This window comes from Panthera pardus, unplaced genomic scaffold (assembly GCF_024362965.1).
Source record: "Panthera pardus isolate Hobbes unplaced genomic scaffold, ASM2436296v1 HiC_scaffold_13, whole genome shotgun sequence".
In the NCBI taxonomy this organism is placed as follows: Eukaryota; Metazoa; Chordata; class Mammalia; order Carnivora; family Felidae; genus Panthera; species Panthera pardus.
In genome coordinates this window covers 119,003,282-119,023,905 of record NW_026526688.1, presented here as the reverse complement: position 1 = coordinate 119,023,905, position 20,624 = coordinate 119,003,282, and the positions used below count along the sequence as shown (strand labels likewise).

General features: G+C 34.6%; 1 protein-coding gene across 4 annotated transcripts in view; it reads right to left on the bottom strand.

Moving 5' to 3' along the window:
• Nucleotides 1-1,258: 1,258 nt before the first annotated feature.
• Nucleotides 1,259-20,624, bottom strand: part of SLC9B2 (solute carrier family 9 member B2) — a 51,596-nt gene continuing 32,230 nt past the window's right edge. For 2 of the 4 annotated variants that reach the window (XM_019416176.2, XM_019416198.2), the window contains 5 exons: nucleotides 19,088-19,194; nucleotides 15,882-16,031; nucleotides 8,012-8,120; nucleotides 4,414-4,550; nucleotides 1,259-1,697 (listed from right to left, as the gene is read on the bottom strand). In XM_019416176.2, coding sequence (XP_019271721.2) covers nucleotides 1,476-1,697; nucleotides 4,414-4,550; nucleotides 8,012-8,120; nucleotides 15,882-16,031; nucleotides 19,088-19,194 — 725 coding nt within the window. In that variant the 3' untranslated portion in view covers nucleotides 1,259-1,475. Of the gene's footprint in view, nucleotides 1,698-3,394; nucleotides 4,551-8,011; nucleotides 8,121-15,881; nucleotides 16,032-19,087; nucleotides 19,195-20,624 lie in introns of all 4 variants that reach the window. The other 2 variants (XR_002071776.2, XM_019416186.2) reach the window with 2 other exon arrangements.

Below are 20,624 nucleotides of genomic sequence, written 5' to 3'. Positions count from 1 at the left end.
ATCAAAGGCTTCCACTAAGTATTTATTGAAGGAATCCAGTTTCAGAGCCTGCAAAAGTAGAGGAACAGATGAGCATTAAGTTTATGTTGCTACCACCAAGGTGCATCTAACCAATGAAGTTCAGTTTGAAATATTTATCTGAACTTCGGCATAAATTAATCCAATCCAAATAAAGAGCAAAAACTAGAAGGAAACACAGTACCATAAAGTAACCAAAGTCAGGCTGATATAAAAATTGAAGCTATTATGGCTTCATATTATGTTAGCTTAATAAAAATTAAGTTGGTTTTGAACAGAGGTGAAAGTCATGGAGAAAGGGTCTGGAGCAGTAGTCTGAGGACAAGAGAGGAATGGATAGGCTTTATGCAGATCAGCTTGGTAGGATCAGAATATTTGTAATCTATTCATTTAACACAATCTATTCCTTTAATAAGAAAAGGCTGAATCAGGGCACTCCTTAAGGCAAACTCAGATGGGCCACTAAAATGGGAGACTCTGTGTTGCCACCTAGGAGACAGGATAAGGTCTGTCTAGGTGCATAGCTGCAAGAGGAAGAGCCAATGAAGATACTCTGCATACTTGAAATGTTGGTGGGACCAATCAGTTACAATACTACACAGAATGGTAGCAAGAGAGGTAGAAATGGAGTAGAGGCAGATTGGCACAGAAAGTGGGGGTAAAACTGATGGGGAATTGCATAAAGTGGGGGTAGAAATTAATGGGGGATTGCATTATGGTATTTAAAAATAAAAAAGAAAAGAGGAGTCAAAAATATGTCAAGGAGGGGCGCCTGGGTGGCGCAGTCGGTTAAGCGTCCGACTTCAGCCAGGTCACGATCTCGCAGTCCGTGAGTTCGAGCCCCGCGTCAGGCTCTGGGCTGATGGCTCGGAGCCTGGAGCCTGTTTCCGATTCTGTGTCTCCCTCTCTCTCTGCCCCTCCCCTGTTCATGCTCTGTCTCTCTCTGTCCCAAAAATAAATAAAAAACGTTGAAAAAAAAAAAATTAAAAAAAACAAAAAACAAAAAAAAAAAACAACAAAAATATGTCAAGGCATGAAAGGTTAGGTGACTATGAATCATGAAATTATGACAGTTACAGTAAGTTAGAACAAGCTGTTGGCTAATAGAATAGGATACTGCACTTGATGTTTTCCATGTTAATCTTAAATTGTGGTAGTACATTTTAGTGTATATGTCCCTAAACAAATTAAGATATATGATGAAGACTTATTTAAAAAAAAAAAAAAAAAGGTCGAGAAATCAGGTTGGAGTTGTAGAATATTACCATACAAATGGAAAGGATAATGGCTGAAAATGCTCTTTAAAGAAATAGCCACACTTTTGTTTCTATTACATTTAAGGTTTAAACATTACATATCTCAATATCCATCTAGATAAAGTAGCCTCTGGTAGTTGATAAAATTAGCTCTGGTAGCAGCTTTCTAATAATTATATTCAGCATTCTCTCTCTTCACCTCTAAACTTGTACAGAAGTCTCTTCCTGAACTTCTTCATTTTTATTTTGATGTTCAGCTTTCTGGAGAAGCCTGGGGCCCAGCAAACCGATGAGCAGACTGCCAATTGGGGCTGTGATGAGGATGGACAAAAATGCCACTGTCAACACATCCATTCCATATTCTTCCAATTGTTTCTCTCCATGTGATCTTGCTGTGTCCAAAGCCACAGATCCTATGGCAGCCTATACAAGTTTAAAGGTAACATTGTAAACATAAGACAAGCACACAGAAAAAAGGTGAATTATTTTCTCATTTGCAAAAACAAATGGCTTATTCTCTTGCTCAACTAAGAAAGTTCTTAGTCTTCCTTCAAAGCATACTGCAGTTAGTTTTGTCTGAAAACTCTCCCTGTCCTTGCTTGGGGAAAGAATAGTGATTCATATGTACCTATTTGCATAAGGTAGGGTTACAAAAAGTATCAGGCAAATATATTTCAAAACAAAAGGCAAACGCAGACTCACAATATTAATTAACTATAACATGATCTTATATACTAACTTCCTCCTGAGTAAAGCTGAATGTTACTGGTCATCTCATTCTTTTATCTTTAGAATTCTGAATTAAGAAAAAAAACAAGATGAAAAAATGCAGTGATACTGGAAGATGGTGAAGTTTTAAATAACAACAATAATAATAAAAGCCCATGTTGTATGTAAGCGATGAATCACGGAATCTACCCCCAAAACCAAGAGCACACTGTATACACTGTATGTTAGCCAATTTGACAATAAATTATATAAAAAATTTAAACAACAAACAAAAGAATATGTTTTGCTTTAGAGCCTAATTATTAAACATCATGAAACTTGAAAATGTTAGGCACCTTCAAAACTTGAAATTAATGTTATTCAGTATTTAGTTAATTTTTGCCTTGGGAGTTGGTAAAATGTCTTATTTAAGATTTGGCTTTTGAAAAGCCTTACACAATTTTTGTTTCCTTTTTTACAGGCAAAATGCAGTATTATCAGTGCACATGGCAAAATAACATATTAAACGATCTGGTTATTCCCTTATTCCACAGAACACAACAATGTTAGCCTGGAGGATAATCAAACAGAAGAGAAAATATCAGTGTGCATAAGACACATGGCAGAGACTACTAATTGCCCGCAAATATCTGAATGCCCCTTTATCCTTCTATAATGAAACTCTTGAGTTTCAGCTGGTCAATTACTGTACAAAGAGACTTTTTTCAGCGTTTTTTTACAACTAGATGAAGCTATGTTTCTAAGTTCTGGCCACTGAGAGGCAAGCAGAAGTGATAAATGCTATTAGTAGACTGCTCTCTAGGTGGACTCACGGGTGGAAGGCACACACTGAGGGTAGTAGCCACGCTGCCAGCTCTGGAATGCCCAGATAATTTATTTGAAGGTTCGTGGTTATTGCAGTTTACCTTGTACCATAACTAATACAACATTTCAAGAATTCTTGAGAAGATGTGCACATACTACGATGTGTAGTTTTCAATTTTCTGTTGTGTGTGTGAGTATGCATGTGTGTTTTGGGGCTTGTACATATGCTGAGTTGTGATTTAAAATATATTTCTTATAGTATACATGAGCAAAAAAGTTTGAAAAACACTAATGTAGAAAAAACATATAAGACAGTTTTGTTTCTTGGGCAGTGGCAAGAGGAGAAAAAATTTTTTATACAATACTTACTTCACAGAACATACATTATTCAACAGGTTCTGGATAATGTTTCCTTATTTTATAATTGGCTTTGAAAGCAGGAAAGTGTCATTTTCCAAATGTTAATGTTTAGAAACAAATCTTTCATACCAAAGCTACTAGAGTGATTATTTGATATTTACCCACTAAAGTTACCAAAGGTAGCGAGGAAGCTGAAGGCACTCTGAGGGAGAAACTATTTCACTTACTGTACTATTAACCTCACAGTATTCTTATCCATTATGTCTCAGACGTCTTTGAAAGTCTGATGGAAATGAAAACTTCTCTGGAATAATGCCGAAGCTCACAGCCACACAAAATCTGGCATAGTTATAGAGCATACATATCCCCAAAAGCTTCCTAAATTAAGAACATCTGATTTTCATTTCATGAAACAGAAATGTGCATATTTAAACAACTGCAAAATAATCAGAGAAGAGACAGTTAAATCTTGTGTGCTATGTTTAGTTTGAAAATATGGAACATAATCAGAATTATATTACATTTGCAACAAATAATAATCTACACAGTTGTAATTTAATTAGTAATTAAATTCTATTAAATACGTGGTCAGTAATTTCAAGCACCTATATTCATGCCTTGCTCATGAGAGTGCACAGTTTTGGGGTCATGTGATTGATACATTTGACAGGAGGTTCGGCTAGTTTGAAAATTTTAATATCAACCAATAATCTAGGAAGGCAATAAAGCATTTTCCTAATTGTTTTTAATAAATCTTTCTCCTTTATATATAAAGACTGTGGTCAAGCATAACTGATCATTAGTCATACGGACACTGAAGTATTTCCAAATACTAAGATGGGCCATGCTATTTCTGTTTTACTCTCTTCTTGGAAGATATTGAAATGCAAAGCTGTCAAAAGATTGACAACTATCTTTCTGGGTGATTTAGAGAACTCTGACTGATAAAAATTCAAACACTTTCTTCCTGTGACTACTACTTTCTGCTTAGTGTAAGGGATATATTGGATTTTTAGTTGATTTAAGTAAATCTGGTGATCTAGATAAATTTAAATGAGCCATCATATTTAGGAAATGAATATACTCAAAATAAAACTTTTAAACAGTAGATTAGTATAAACCCTTTTTGTAAATCAGTCTTCAATTACATTTTTTCACCAAATTTGAATTAGCCCTCTTATTCAAAAGTTCAAGATACCATATATAAATAGGAGTTAAGATGCTAAGCCATCCTATCCATTATTACCTGGACTGTGGCCTTCGGAAGCCATGCAAAAGAAATAAATATCTTTTCCTTTATGTTAAAACCAGCAAAACACACCATCAGAAATGTAGTCAAAACTCGTATCAATACTGCAGTGCCGAGGATGGCAATACAAAGGCCTGTAAGAAATACTTAATTTTTAGATGTAATGAAATACTGAGGGAGAAAATGAAACTCATGGTTATTGATTCAAAATACTATCAACTGTAATTATCTAAATATATTAAAAAATTAAAAAGACAAAAATGATTAGGCATAATTTATCAAAACATCAACATTAAGGATCAAACCACATGTTTGAAAGAAGTTATTTTTCCTAGATTAAACCAGAAATTAATTAAATATATTTGATATATGGATGAACTAGAGGGTATTATGCTAAACAAAATTAGTCAGTCAGAGAAAGACAAGTATCATATGACTTCATTCATATGAGGAATTTAAGATACAAAACAGATGAACATAAGGGAAGGGAAGCAAAAATAATATAAAAACCAGGAGGGGGACAAAACCTAAGAGACTCTTAAATACAGAGAACAAACCGAGGGTTGCTGGAGGGGTTGTGGGTGGAGGGATGGGCTAAATGGGTAAGGAGCATTAAGGAAAACACTTGCTGGGATGAGCATTGGGTGTTATACATAGGGGATGAATCATTGGTATCTACTCCTGAAATCATATAGTGCCCCTATTGCACTATATGCTAACTAACTTGGATGTAAATTAAAAAATAAATAAATTTTAAAAAAATTTAATAAAAGAAAGAAAAAGGTTGAGCACAAATTCTCCATAGCAAAAAAAAAAAAAAAAAAAAAAAAAAAAGATATTTGATATATATTACAAAGGAGATTTGAATGTTATTTCTTTTAAGCTGTATAGCAAGAACCACACTTTCTTCCATGTGTTTATTCAACAAGAATTCATTAAATGATAACTATGCATGACAGGATTTGGACTACGTATTGTGTATACAAAAATGCATAATGTGCAGACTTTGCCTCTACGAAATTCAAAGTCAGAGGAGAAGAGAAGCATAAACAGCTAATTAATATGCTATAAGGTAAGGGCAATATAAACATACTGGTAAGAGGTCATAGAGGAGGAAAACATTAATGTCTTCATCAAAATGGTTGAGAACTATTTACAGAGTATAAACCAGAGGTGACACTGAAGATATTTATCAGCCAGTATGGAAGCAATTAGCCAATCAGGACAGAGCTGGCTGGGCACTAACCTATCAGAATAGACACTGGCAGTCTACATCTGTTTCACCATATTGGTGTGTACACTGACTGCCCATTAGCCCTGGTTAACGTGCACAGATACTTCATTCAGTCCTTTAGAATCCTTTGCTCAGAGATAAGTTCATCCTGATTTGCAAAACAAGAACTGTGACTAGGGCTGCTACAGGCTACTGAACCTGAGAAAGGTGCTAACCTGAGCTAAGGTGACTGCTAAGAGGGTGATTTTCTAAAAAGTAACATTTGTTGAGTGTTTACTGTGTGCTAGGTTCTGCATTCAGCTTTAAGTGCACTCATTACTTAATCCTTACAACCTGTGGGGAAATGTTTCTTATTTTACAGTTGAAAAAAAATGAACTTTAGAAAGGATCAATGACTTTCTCAAGTTCAAAGGTTAGTAAAACACCAGATAGACATTGCTGGAGGATCTACTGTGAATCTGCAATATGGCTTCTTTACAAAAAAGTGTGGCTCTGTATAGAAAGACATTGCTCTTATCATCATTTGTTGCAAATCAGGTTGGTAGGGTTCAAAAGTACTTGTTGCCTGAAGTACAAGAAACCAAAGGGATGATTTGGTTCATTTCCAGGAGGAAACATTGAAGGTTTGGGGAAAAGATGATTTAGAAGTTTTGAACATATTGACTTGGAAGTTTTGTGAGATTTACAAGTGGTGATTTCCAATCAGCAATTAGATACACTGATTTAGAGATAAAAATTTTGGAATTATATAGTTTATAATCAAAGCTACTGAATATAGATGAGCCCAGAAAAATGATATAGAGTGAGAAGCACAGGAGGCTTTGGAAGAACTTAGATGAAGAGTAGAATTTAAGCCATATACAGTGTAAGTGAGTACTCAAAGGGCATTGAAAAATATGAAGTTTCAGAATTCAATGTAAAATGTATTTTAAAGAGGTCAATAGCATCAAATGCTGCTGAACGATCACGTAAAAAAAAAGACTGATAAGTATTCAGTATATTTAGCAATATAACCTTGGTGAGAGCAGGGTTGGTTGTACGATGGGTGAAAGCTGGGCAGAGATGTTTTGAAGAACAGAGTGAGAGTTGAAATGGAAAAAGGAGATACAGTTACCTCTTTGGAAAAGTTTGAAAAGAGGAATAAAGAAGAAGCATGGTAGATGGGGGGGGGGGAGTGAAATGGAGAAAGGAAATTTTATGTATTTACATATTTATATATAAATATAAATTGTGGTAAAATACACATAACAAATTTGCCATCGTAACCATTTTTTTATTAAGATTTTTTTTAATGTTTATTTTTGAGAGAGTAAGAGAGTGCGAGAGGGGGAGGGGCAGAGAGAGGGAGACACAGAATCTGAAGCAGGCTCCAGGCTCTGAGCTGTCAGCACAGAGTTGGAAGTGGGGCTCGAACTCAAGACCTGAGCTGAAGTCGGATGCTTAACTGATGGAGCCACGCAAGAGCCCCCCGCATCGTAACCATTTTTAAGTGTACAAGGTAAGTAGCATTAAGTTAAACATTCACATTTTTGTGCAACAAATCTTCAGAATTTTTTCATCTTGCAAATTGACCTATTTAACACTTCATTTCTCCCTCCCCCAAGTCCTTGGCACCAGTCTACTTTCTGTTTCTGTAGTCTGACTGCTGTGGATGCCTCATATAGGTGGAATCATACGGTATTTGTCCTCTGGGTTCATCCATGTTGTAGTATGTATTGGAATGGAAAGACACTGAGATAGGAGAGATTAGAGTTCGTTTAAATTCTGAAGAGGAAAGAACTGTGACATGGATATTTGAAGGTATATGAGAAAAGGGGAAGAATCGATGTGTGAGATCCAGAAGAAAGTAGCAGGGACATGGGATTCCTAGTAAAGATGAAAGAATATGGAATAAGCAGAAAGAAGAAATAGTGTGTACATGGGTACAAATAAATTTTTAAGTGTGGTGTTACGAAAAAAAAGTTTTAATATGATGGCTTTCAAATATATGAATAAATAAATGAATGAATGCTCGAATGGACATTTCTGTTCCATGGATGTATATTAGAGAACTGAGTAGTTATCTTTGCAATTCTGGCCCTTGATAAGAACAAGTCTAATTGAACATTTTTATCCTTAGAAAAAACTTTTAAGACCTGCACTTTCTAGATAGTAGTTAGCAGTGTTACTTTACAAAGAATAATATTAAAGGTATAAAATTTATGCCTTAGATTGACAAATATTACTTTGTAGCCAACTCCTGTAAGAGACTTAGATCATTATTAGCTTTTTATATAATTGTGACAATAAATATACCTAATAAAGGTATTCCACTGAATATAGAAGTTGATTCTAACAAAAGTACTACTTTGAAATTCTTACCTACAGTTTCTGGTCTGAGAGATGCAATAGATACTTCTGCTCCAATCAGTCCAAACAGAAGGGGCTGAAAGATGTACCAGGCAACTGCAATAATTTTTTCAACATCTGCCTAAAAGAAATACACCCACACACCCACACACAGATTTTTATTACATGAAGTTACAAGTTCTAAGAATTTTACTAATTTGAAATTTGAGTCAATTTGACCTGAGATAGGCTTTATTTCTGTGACATCTTTTTTTTCTTTTAATGTTTATTTATTTTTGAGAGAGACAGTGCAAGCAGGGGAGGGGTAGAGAGAGAGAGGGAGACACAGAATCCCAAGTAGGCTCAAGGCTCCAAGGTGTCAGCACAGATCCCGATGCGGGGCTCGAACCCACAAACTGTGCAATTGTGACCTGAGCCAAAGTCGGATGCTCACCGCCTGAGCCACCCAGGTGTCCCTATTTCTGTGATACCTATAAATAAGAGGTTAGCTAAAATAGATCAAAAAACTGCATAAAGATATTTCTAACACAGTTATTATATGAGGTGCTTTAGAGTTGGTTTGCAAGTGGATGTTAATTATAAAAAGTCTAATAAAATAATCTTAGGGGGGTTTCTACTTCTAAATATATGATACGTGTGTATGTACATATGTAATACCTAGTATTTTATAGTTAAAATTTTATGTTAATCTTCATTTGACAATATGATTTTGAGATCTTATAATAGTAGCACATATATCTAGATACACATCCCATTATTGTTATATAGTAATCTATAGTATGGTAGTACCATAGTTTATTCAATCATTTCTTTATTGATGGCCCTTTGTTTCCCATTTTATTTTATCTTTATAGAAAACATCATTTAAGGTTGTCTCAAATCATGCACAGAAATATAACTCAGGTCTAGTAAAATGCTGTGCCACTTGTTAATTTTTTACCCCTTGGTTCTAAATCCACATTTCATTGTTGCTCTGCAGAAAATTAAGCTAAGCCTTTAAATATTTCTCTTTTGCCAGCTGGCATCATATTAAATTTTGTCAGTAGAGAGTGCTGAAGAGATATTGCAAGGAAGATACTCTCCTTTCTGATTTCTGGGGCTCCTCCCAGCAGGATCCTATAGCACACTTGGGTTTCTTCAGCACCCAGGTATCTTCTCCAGTGCTGGGCTTCTATAGTGCATGGCAGCCAGCAGCACCCAGTGGCCAGCAGCCGCTCCTAGCTTACTGCAAGGGAGTTTCATAGCCTATTCCCTTGGGCAAAATACCTCCCCATGCATGCTAGAAGGTGAATTTGGAGTATAGATTTCCAGCAAATTGTCCAAGCAGGGCACCATGGCTGCCTTCTCCACCATCCAGGGAATAAAGGCTTTCTAACATGATCTGGATTCTGAGCCCTGGGGGTGGGAGAAGGTGGGGTGGAGTGGGGAGGTCTTAGGGGATGCTTAATCTGAGCGCTAGGAGTTTATAGCTTATTCCTATATTCTTCAGGGGTACTTTACATCTTACAAGCCAATCTCTTGTTATCTGATCCCCTGGTATGGTTAATAATTAACTTTCCCTATTCCAGTTATCATGTGATTTCCCTTGCCTGATAAGATCCTAACTGATAAAAGTACTAACTTTATAACACATACTGCCAAAATCCTAAAAGAAGATGGGCACAACTGACTATAGCAAGGCTAGAATGTTTTGTGGCAACAGAAACCATACACAAACAAAGAACAAAAAGATGACAAACCAGGAGAAAATATTTGTACTGTGCATAACAGAATAAGGAGCAAAATCTAAGCAATAAGAAAAAGAAATAGAAAGTAAAAGAAAAAAAAATGGGCAATGTATATATACAAGTAATTCATAGCTGAAGAAACACAAATGGCCAAAAACATAAGATGTTAAAATTCAGTAATCAGTGAGACACAAATTAAAATGATATGTCACATTTGAGGAGGCATTACATTACAAAAACTACTAAAAAGTTTTAATAATGTCAAGTATCTGTGATTATAAGGAAACTCTCACTAATTGGTAGGAGAACAAATTGATAGTGCTTTTTTTTAGAGGGCATTTTAGCAGTACCCATCATAGTATCTAAAATTTGTATTGAACAGATTTTTCCAGTCAACTAATAAGAATCTATTTTTAGACAACACTTTTACACTTATAACTACACACGTTTGAGGATCTGGTTTTCTATATCTATATTCAGCAGTTTAACAAAGGAAGATTACATCGTGTCTCTGTTTTCTTTATTTTTAAACAAGTTCTGGTATGTTTATTAGGGTGAAGATTCTGTTTCCTCTTGGCTTACAAAAGAGCTCATGTGTGAGGGGGCTGGTTGATATACTTATACAGTTCTATTCCTACATCATGCAAAGAGTTATGTTTTCATATCATAAGGAATCAGATAATAGCTTAGGGTCAAATACTGCCACCTGCTAAATGCAAGCCACTTGTCCCTCAGTGCCTTATTTTCTTCTCATCTGTAAAATGGGAAGTTTATATAACATCCAAGATCTTTTATCATTTAATGACAATTAAATTGTCCTACCAAAACTGGAGTCCAGTTGCCCACCTTTCTACGTATCTTTAAATTTTACTTTTTAATTTAGTTTTTAGAGTATATCATAGGTATAGCTCAGACTTTAGTTGCTATCCACATTAGTGCAGAACAAAAATCAACTCTATTAATCTTAGGTTACTTAGCCTTTTGTTACCATGACTAATTATTTAAGGGAAGGCCTCAAAAACATTTAATGTACTCAGAATTCCAATGAAAGCAGATGGCCTAAAAAGCTTTCTCCATCCAATTATTTTCATTTCTAAACTGTAGACAAAGGCCACCATTTGTTTTTTTGATTGTAATGCTTTAGACTAGTTGAACATCAGACATAGGTTTATATATTGTAAGACTTAAAAATGGGAGAAGAGTCAAAATGTACCCTCTTAATGCTTTTTCATAACTTCAAAATGAATGTGCTTATAAAGAAAATGGAGTCATCGAATAGGCTAAGTGTAAAAGAGAGCAGAGGAATGAAAACTACGTTGTCCACACTAAATGTTTAAGGCTACTTTATACATCTGTTTGTAGCAGTAGCAAGAATTTTCAAAAACATAAATCACTTTCAAGGATGGAAAAAGGAAGAAAATGAGCAGAAATGGAAGTTTTACCATGACTTAAATACCTATGTAAGCTGATACCTCCCTTCTCAGAAAGAGTATTTCAAGATTCAGAAGATTCAAAGTATGTCAGAAAAACCACCCCACAGCTACAAAGGTCTTCAGAAGAAGCACTGGATTTGAAAATAGATGAAAAAAAAATGACAGAGGTTGTAAAAAGGTGAGCGTATTTGAATACAATAAATGGCAAGATTAATGATATATGGAAAAACCAAGTAAAAGAAGTATGAAATAATGTCAGAAAACTATAGCATAAACAAAGTTTTATAACATATTTTAGCTTTTCAAATTATAACTCAAAACCAGCCTTGATATAGCACTGTTGAGTTTACAATTGTTTTATATCTGTTTTCCTACATAGTAGTCACTATTCTTTTGATATTATTATTATTTTCTTCCTGTTACAGTTTGAGAAAACAGAGTAATAGAGAAGGCATGTAAGTTTGGGGGGATTATACAGCTACAGAGCAGTAGAATTGGGATTGGAATCCCAATTACTTTATCTTAAATTTTAAGCTCTTTTTATTATATTGTATTGCTCTACAAAGTAGTTACAAAATAATAAGGATTATATTATTATTTACTGAGTGTATTCTATGGCTAAGGATTTAGCTTTGTATAGAGTATAATGGTTAAAAAAAAGTGTGTGTGTGTGTGTGTATGTGTGTATGTAAGGTAAAGAGATCCATATATGAGAGTTACCAGAGGTACATATGAAAAAAGTGTTCCTAGTTCTTCCACTGGGTTGTAGGATTACACGGACCTATGTAGGTTGAAGGCAATTCAGGCAAAATTATGACAAATGCAGACTAACAGATGCTGTGTTTTGGTTTATAATGATCTTTTCTCTATAATCCCCAGTTTTTGAGAAGAGTGGTATAACTGGAACTGGTCAAAATTTCCCTTGCCTTGCTGTGTCTTTCTGTGCCCGTAGCTAATGCACACTTGCAACAGACACTAATCTCCCCTTTGATTTCCCTGTTGCTAAAACTACTCTTATATGTTCCATTCCAAATGATATGGCTCCTTTCATTGTTTATTTTTTATCCTATCACTTAGGGATTTAGACACTTAATTTTGAAGTGCAAAGCGTAGAAATATAATGTTTCTAAGGTACTTGGTATGTGTTATTCAAATAGATGTCAAAAATATAAAAATGTGCCCTGAACAACAATGCTACAGTTGTATCACAGAGTAGTAAATCTGGTGTCAGGTAAACCTGAGCTTAAATCACAGTGCCATTTTCTAATTTTGTGATTTTGGACATGTTATTTATATCTTTCTGATTTATAGTCTCTATAAAATAGAAATGGTAATACTTTTTAAAGTTTATTTTGTGTGTGTGAAAATAAATGAGAACATCCACTTAGTGCCCAGCATACAGCCATACAGACTGGCCAAAAAAATTTACTAAAAAACGGGCAGAAGACATGAATAGACATTTCTCCAAAGAAGACATACAGATGGCCAACAGACACATGAAAGAATGTTCAGCATCACTCATCATCAGGGAAAAGCAAATCAAAACTACAATGAGATATCACTTCACACGTGTCAGAATGGCTAAAATCAATAATACAAGAAGTAACAGGGGTTGATGAAGATGTGGAGAAAGAGAAATCCTCTTACACTGCTGGTGGGAATGCAAATTGGTATAGCCATTGTGGAAAACAGTTTGGAGGTTCCTTGAAAAGTTGGAAGTAGAACTACCTTATGATCCAGCAACTGGACTAGTAAATATTTACCCAAAGAATACAAAACACTAATTCGATGTTTATAGCAGCATTATATAAAATAGCCAAATTATGGAAACAGCTCCAGTGTCTGTTGATAGATGGCTGAATAAAGAAAATGTAGTATATATACAATGGAATATTACTCAGCCATAAAAAGAATGAAATCTTGCCATTTATAATGACAAGGATGGAGCTAGAGTATTATGCTAAGCAAAATAAGTCAGGCAGAGAAAGACAAATACCATATGATTTCACTCATATATGAAACTGAAGAAACAAAACAAAAGAAAACAAGGGGAAAAAAAGAGAGACAGAGACAAACCGAGAAGCAGACTCTTAACTATAGAGAACAAACTGATGGTTACCAGAGGGAGGTGGGTGGTGAGATGGGTAAAAGAAGTGATGGGATTAAGGAGTGCACTTGTGATGAGCACAGGGTGTTACATGGAAGTGTTGAATCACTGTATCATACCCTTGAAACTAATATTATACTGTATGTTAACTAACTTGAATTTAAATGAAAACTTAAAAACATGAAATAATCTAATTATCAAATTAAGATTATAAAAAGAAACATTAAAAAAGAAAAAAACTATTAGTTCCCTTTCCTCTTTTTACCTGTTACAGTATGAAATAATGAGTTGGCTGTCATTTTCGAAGATTTTTAAGGGGGTGACAACATAAAAACAGTTATCCATAAAGTTCAGTTTGAAAAAGCTTATTATGAGCATTTTTGAGAGTTTTCTTGTTGAATAAATGAAAGGAAATAAACTAAAATATTTAAATAGTTTACAGAGCTGTTGGCTTTAGATGGAGGAACTGCAAATGATTTCTTTCCTTTTCTTTCAGATTTTCCCCCTCCAAAGTTAAAAAGTGAGCATATAGTACCTTCATACTAAAAAATAAAGTTAATTTTATTTTAAAAATTACTGTCTTTGGTAATTTACGTTTTTAATGCTGGAAAAAAGATTACTATTAAGAAGTGAATGGACAATTTGTAAAATGCCAATGCAGGCAAACTTCCCAAGTGTTGGACAAAGAAAGGGTCACAACGTGAATGTAGCAGCATCTTTCACTAAAGTGAAACTGTGACCTCGGTCCTGGGGCAGAGAATAGATCAGAGCGCTTCAAAGAGTAGGGCACATTTGTCAGCAGCCCTGGGGAGGACCCAAGACAGAGAGCAGTGAATCCACAGAGAGAAGCAAAGGAGGCAGTATAGTCCTTAAGTCCAGAGCTGAGATTAGATAGAAGACCGACCAGTGATAGGTGATAACTCTGCTTCAGCCCACAAGCAGAGTGAAGCCATGGAAAAACAAATGTTTTGATAAGAGCAAATGCTTATGGGAGACAAGGGATGATAAGAGTACCTGATTTATGCTAGGAAGTTTGTTTACTCTGTAGCTCTGCTCTGGTCAAATGTTAGGTTACTTGAAATCAGAAAGCAGAATTGAGTAATACAGGTGTTGCTAGGAAAGAAAAAAGTAGACCTGAAATAAGCCTGGAGCCAAGAGTCTTGCAAGGCAGCAAACCAAGGGGTGCATCTAGTGCATGGAGCAGAGTTTCAAAGGGACTCTCTACTTTCCTTCGAAGCCCAATCCATCTCCATGTACTTTCTGGTGGCTTCAATACTGTTCTCTACACAATGCTCCAGGCTGTCCCTACCATTTCTGTCTCCTCTGCAGGAAGAGAATTCAGTTATACTTGTCTTAACTTTGTAATCATAGATTACACAGCGAGAGCCTCCTATCTGAGTGTTCTTTACTCACAGGGAAATTCTGTCTCTATTCTACCTCTGCAGAGATTCACTCAATTGAATTTGATTATATACCTAACCTCAAGCTTTTTAACCCTCACATATTTTTCCATGTGGCATTATTTTAAGCTTAATTATTTTGAACAGTTGTTTCCAGGTTGTCCAAAATGATATAGCTGCATTTAGGTGGGACACCTACATCTAATTTCTCCATTAAACAGAATAGCATATGCTGCTGTCAAGTTCAAATCTATAAGGATGTAACTTGAAATTAAAATTAGTAAATAACAACCAGCTAATTTCCATAGTACATATCAAAAAAATCAATAATATTAATGATCATGAAAATCAATAAGAAAAACCAAAACAACCTTTTAAAAAAATGGGCACAGGCTTTTGAGCAAACCGGTTAGTAAGCACAGGAAAAGATGATTAGCTTCACTCATAAAGAAATGTAAGTCAGATCAATAATGAGATACATTTTTAACATATCAGATTAGCAAAATATCTGAAGATTGAAAATACTCAGATCAGAAAGACAGATCTTCACATACTGTTGGTGAAAATATAAACTGGCGCAGTCTTTTAAAAGGGAAAATTGATATTATCAAAATATCAATGTATATACTCCTTCATAGAGAAATCCTGTTTCTGGAAATTTATCCTATAGATAAACTCAAACGTATGTCGTATTTTGTTGATTTTTTTTCACATTTTAAAATTTCTGAAATTAGGATGTCATGTCATAGTTTAATAGGCAGTATTCTTTTTTCTTTCTTGGTAGCATGTAAAATGGTGCTTCTTAGATTTGATAGCATCTTAGAGTTAATGAAATATGGCATAGGTAGGATATTTTACCGAAATACTTTTTGTCTTAGTAGAAAACCAGAAACAATTTAAAATCTGTTATCAGGAGACTGGTTAAATATAGGACAGCTATACCATGCAATACTCTGTAGCCGTAGCCCTTACAAAGAATAGGGAGGCAGCATGGAAATATGACCATAATATATTTTCAAGTCATCAAATTACAGATTGGTATATAAGGGGGAAAAGGATGTATGTGTGTACACTTGGGCATACATTTACATATGCATAGAAAATAGCTTTTGTGATTAAATAATTTTATTAATTTGATATTAGGAAACATCTGTAAAGAAAAAAATTTACTCTGATCAGAAAGAACTTAAATGAGAAGAAGAACTTGAAATTCACCTTTTCGCCAGCCCATCTCAAACCTGCAAGGAAGGACATGACCAGTGTGCACAATCCTCCTGACCCAGGGAAACCAAAATACACGCTGCTGAACACAGCTAGTATGGACAGCCCCAAAACAATGAATGCTCTCTTCCACACAAGTTTGTCCTTGAGGAGAAAAAGAAAGGTTGATTAGCTCAATTATTTCCTATAACTGATTTTTAATGATTGCTTTTTCTATATTCAGGACTTAGTGGAAAATGAAAATGTCTGTCTAGGCAAATAAATGCATGCCATGACATTTACTTTCTTTTTCTTAATAAAAGTAGAGTCAACACATGGACAAATGCAGCTTCCTCTTCCAAGAACACTAGTTGTATTCTCCTGCAGTTATCAAAGCAGAATTTCACAGGGCTGAATGTAATAGTAGAAAAAAGCGCATGGGCTTCGGAGCCAGACAGACCAGAGTTAAAATTCTAGCTCTTTTACACTACTGGCATATGTAGTGGTCACATTACTTAGCTTCCTCAGGCTTTTTTCTTCTCCTCCCTGAAAGCAGTTTTGTCACAGGGTTTTTGTGAAAGTTAAAGATGTGATATCTCTAGTATTTTTAGGCTGTTTACTCCTTAATGCCATGCTCTCCTCATTTTTTTTTTTCTAAACATGATTCTCCTTCCTGTTTATTTATTCATTTGTTTTGTTTTTAGATTCCACGTGTGAGTGAAAATCATATGCTCTTTGTCTTTTTCAGTTTGACTTATTTACTAGCATAACACCCTCTGGATTCATCCATGTTATTGCAAATGGCAAGATCACATTCTTTTTTATGGCTGTTCAATGTTCCATTGTGTATATATCACACCTTCCTTAGCATTTACCTATTGATGGACACTTAGGTTGCTTCCATAGCTTGGCTATTGTAAATAATACTGCAATAAATACAGGGGTTCATAATCTTCTCAAATTAGTGTTTTCTTTGAGTAGATACCCAGTAGTAGAATTACTGAGTCATATGGTAATTCTATTTTTTATTTTTTGAGGAACCGCCATACTGATTTCCACAGTGGCTGTACCAGTTTACCTTCCCACCAACTGCACAGTGTTCCGTTTTCTCTGTATCCAATACTTGTTATTTCTTATCTTTTTGATGTTAGCCATTCTGACAGGTGTAAAGTAATAACTCATTGTGGTTTTGATTTGCATTTTCCTAATGGTTAGTGATGTTGAACATCTTTTCATGTGTCTGTTGGCCATATATTATGTCTTCTTTGGAAAAATGTCCATTCTGGTATATACATATATATATATATATTCCGATTAAAAATGGGCAGAGTACCGGAATATATATATATATATATATATATATATATATATATATGGAATATATATATATATATATATATATATATATATATATATACATACACACATATATATATATATGTGTTGAGTTGTATAAGTTCTTTATATATTTTGGATACTAAGCCTTCTTGGATACATCATTTGCAAATATTTTCTCCCATTTAGTAGGTTTTAGTCTTTTAGTTTTGTTAATGGTTTCCTTTGTTGTGCAAAAGCTTTTTCTTTTGATGTAGTTCCAATAGCTTGTTTTTGCTTTTGTTTCCCTTGCCTTAGAAGACATATCTAGAAAAATGTTTGCCATGGCCTAAACTTCTTAATCACTTTAGAAGGCAAGTAGGTCTTTAGAAGTGCTTGACTTAGAAGCATCCAGGCTCAGGATTACTAGAGTTCACTCCCAGCTCTGCTGCTTTCTAGCTGTATGAACTTGTTCAAGTTACTTCTTAAATCTCAATCTCCTCATCAGTAGAAAGGTACTGATGAATACTATTAATAGTATTCTCTTCATGGGTCTTATGTGGTTTACACTAGATTACATGAGTTTATATGATTGTACTAGATCAGTGCTTCCCAAAAGAACATCCAGTGATGATGGAAATTTCTACATCTGCACCACTGAAATGTTCTCTATCTGCTATAGCCACATGTAGTTGGTGGCTGCCATATTGAATGTAGTGGCACTTTATTGTACTTACTATATCATTTTATATACAGTAAGCAACAAAATGTAAGCCATCACTCTTTTCTTTATTTTGTTGTGTAATTAGAAAATCCTATAATTTTCTTTTATGCATTCATAAAATTTTTTATAATTTTAGTTGGAGGGTTTTGGAGCATAGTAAAAATCCAACTCATCATACTTTCTTATAATGGAACTATTAATTTTTTTAAAGTTCTACTTTAGTTAAGTTTATATTTCCATTCAAAATTCTCTGAAATTTCAAAATAATGCCAGTTCTTATAGGAAAACAAAGACTCTTATATGTTTTTCTATCCCAAGAGACTTAGGAGGGTAAAGGAAAACAAAACAAAAAAACCCTCTGTGAATATTATGAAATTATTGTGAAGAGTAAAGAACTTTGATCATCTTGGTGACAAATACTAGACTATATTACAATGAGATGTTAAGGTATAGGTAGTATTATAATCTAAGATATGCTGATACTAAAAAGAGGGCCCCAAAGCCATTTTACATCTTGACTTAGCTAATATTAATAATAATAATAAAATAAAAAATAAAAACAAAAAGAAATGATTCCTTGCATATTCTGGAAATGATGTTATTTATTTTTCAGTGAAATGTAAGTTTATAGAATATACATTAGAGTAAAAATTTTAGGATTGCATTAAAACCTTATACAGTTGACCCTTAACACAGATTTGAGCTGCATGGTCCACTTACATGCAAATTTTTTTTTTTTTTGATAAATACAGTACACTACTATAAATGTGTTTCCCTTTCTTTACGATTTTCTTAATAATATCTTCTTTTCTCTAGCTTACTTTAAGAATACAGTATATAGTACATACAACATATAAAATATGTGTTAATCAACTGTTTATGTTATCAGAAAGGATTCTAGTCAACAGCAGGCTATTAGTAATTAAGTTTTTGGGGAGTCAAAAGTTATACATGGATTTCTGACTGTGCACAGGGTCAGTGCCCCTAATCCCTGCATTGTTCAGGGGTCAACTGCACATCTAACCTTGTTCATACATCTCATGGATAGCATTGATTTGGGAATAAGCAGTTTTACAATGGGGGGCCATTTTCTAAATCGTGTTCTTCACGTTCAGGGGACTTTCCAGAATGTTTTTCCAATGACATTTTAGAGCATGACTTTCCCACAGATTATTTCTTTTACCTGGTCACTGCTTGGAAAGTACTGAATAAAAAATCCAAGAAGAGATCCAGTTGCCATACCAATTACCACCTCTAAAATTCCTCTGAGAACATTAAAAATTGTGGAGCCTTAAAAACACATAAAAAGAAAAACTTCAGGCAGAACTCTAATCTGTAAATACTTAGACTTTACTTTAATTATCAACATAAAAAGCATCTAATTACATAGAAGGAAAGGTATACAGGTATTCCCTGCTCTCCACTTTCTTAAATATATGTGATGTAAAATGTCTAATAAGATGGGCCTATATTATAAGAAACCTATGCATATTATTGCAGATAAATTTCAAAATTGGTATAAACTATGATTTGTGCCCTTCTTTTATGCTTACATCAATAAAAGTTTACTTACATGGCCTAAGAAAATACGAAAGATAAAATTCATGAACAGAGCTAATTTGTTCTACTGTACTATAGGCACAGGTTGGGTGAGAAGACATATCTAGTTTTCAAATTGCCAATTAAGAGCCTGATTTTTTACTAATAATTCATTACAGTAGCTCTGATATGTAAAGAATACAGTAACTTAAAAATTTGGCAGTTAAATCAAGAATCTTTTATTTTTTTAAGTTTTTAAAATGTATTTATTTATTTTTTTGTTTTTAGTAATCTCTATACCCAATGTGGGGCTCAAACTCATGACCCTCAAGGTCAGGAGTCACATGCCCTTCCAACTGAGCCAGCCAAGTACCCCAAGAATCTTTTCTTACTACAAGGAGTGTAGGGGACCTACTGTTTCTCAAAAGCTATTTCTAAAAGTAAATCTGAAAACAAATTACTAAAAAAAAATTTTTTTTTAATGTTTATTCATTTTTTAGAGACACAGTGCAAGCAGGGGTGGGGCAGAGAGAGAGGGAGTCACAGAATCCAAAGCAGGCTCCAGGCTCTGAGCTGTCAGCACAGAGCCCTAGCAGGGCTCGAATTCACGAACCCCAAGATCATGACCTGAGCTGAAGTTGGACATTTAACTGACTGAACCACCCAGGCACCCCCAAAAACAAATTATTTTTGAAACTGCTCTTAGAAGAGCCTTTATTTGTTGGATTGCTTCTTTGAAGTATCATAATATATATATAAGTAGACTTCTGTTTTCTTTCATAGCAAACAGAATTTAGAATACTTTAAAAAAATCTGTTAGCACATTGAACACAAAATCATAGTAAATTGCTCAACACATGAAGTCCTTCCTTCCACACTATTCAAAGAAAATATGTACTGGGGCGCCTGGGTAGCTCAGTTGGTTAAGCGTCCAACTCTCGATTTAGGCGCAGGTCATGATCTCACAGTTCATGAGTTCGTGCCCTGCATAGGGCTCTCTGCTCTCAGCACAGAGCCCACTTTGGATCCCCTGTCCCCCTCTCTTTTTGCCCCTCCCCCACTCATGTTCTCTCTCTCTCTCTCTCTCTCTCTCTCTCGGTCTGTCTCTGTCTCAAAAATAAACACAACATTTTAAAAAATGCAACTAGTATGTAGTTTCTTATTATTGTAGTTTAGGGTAA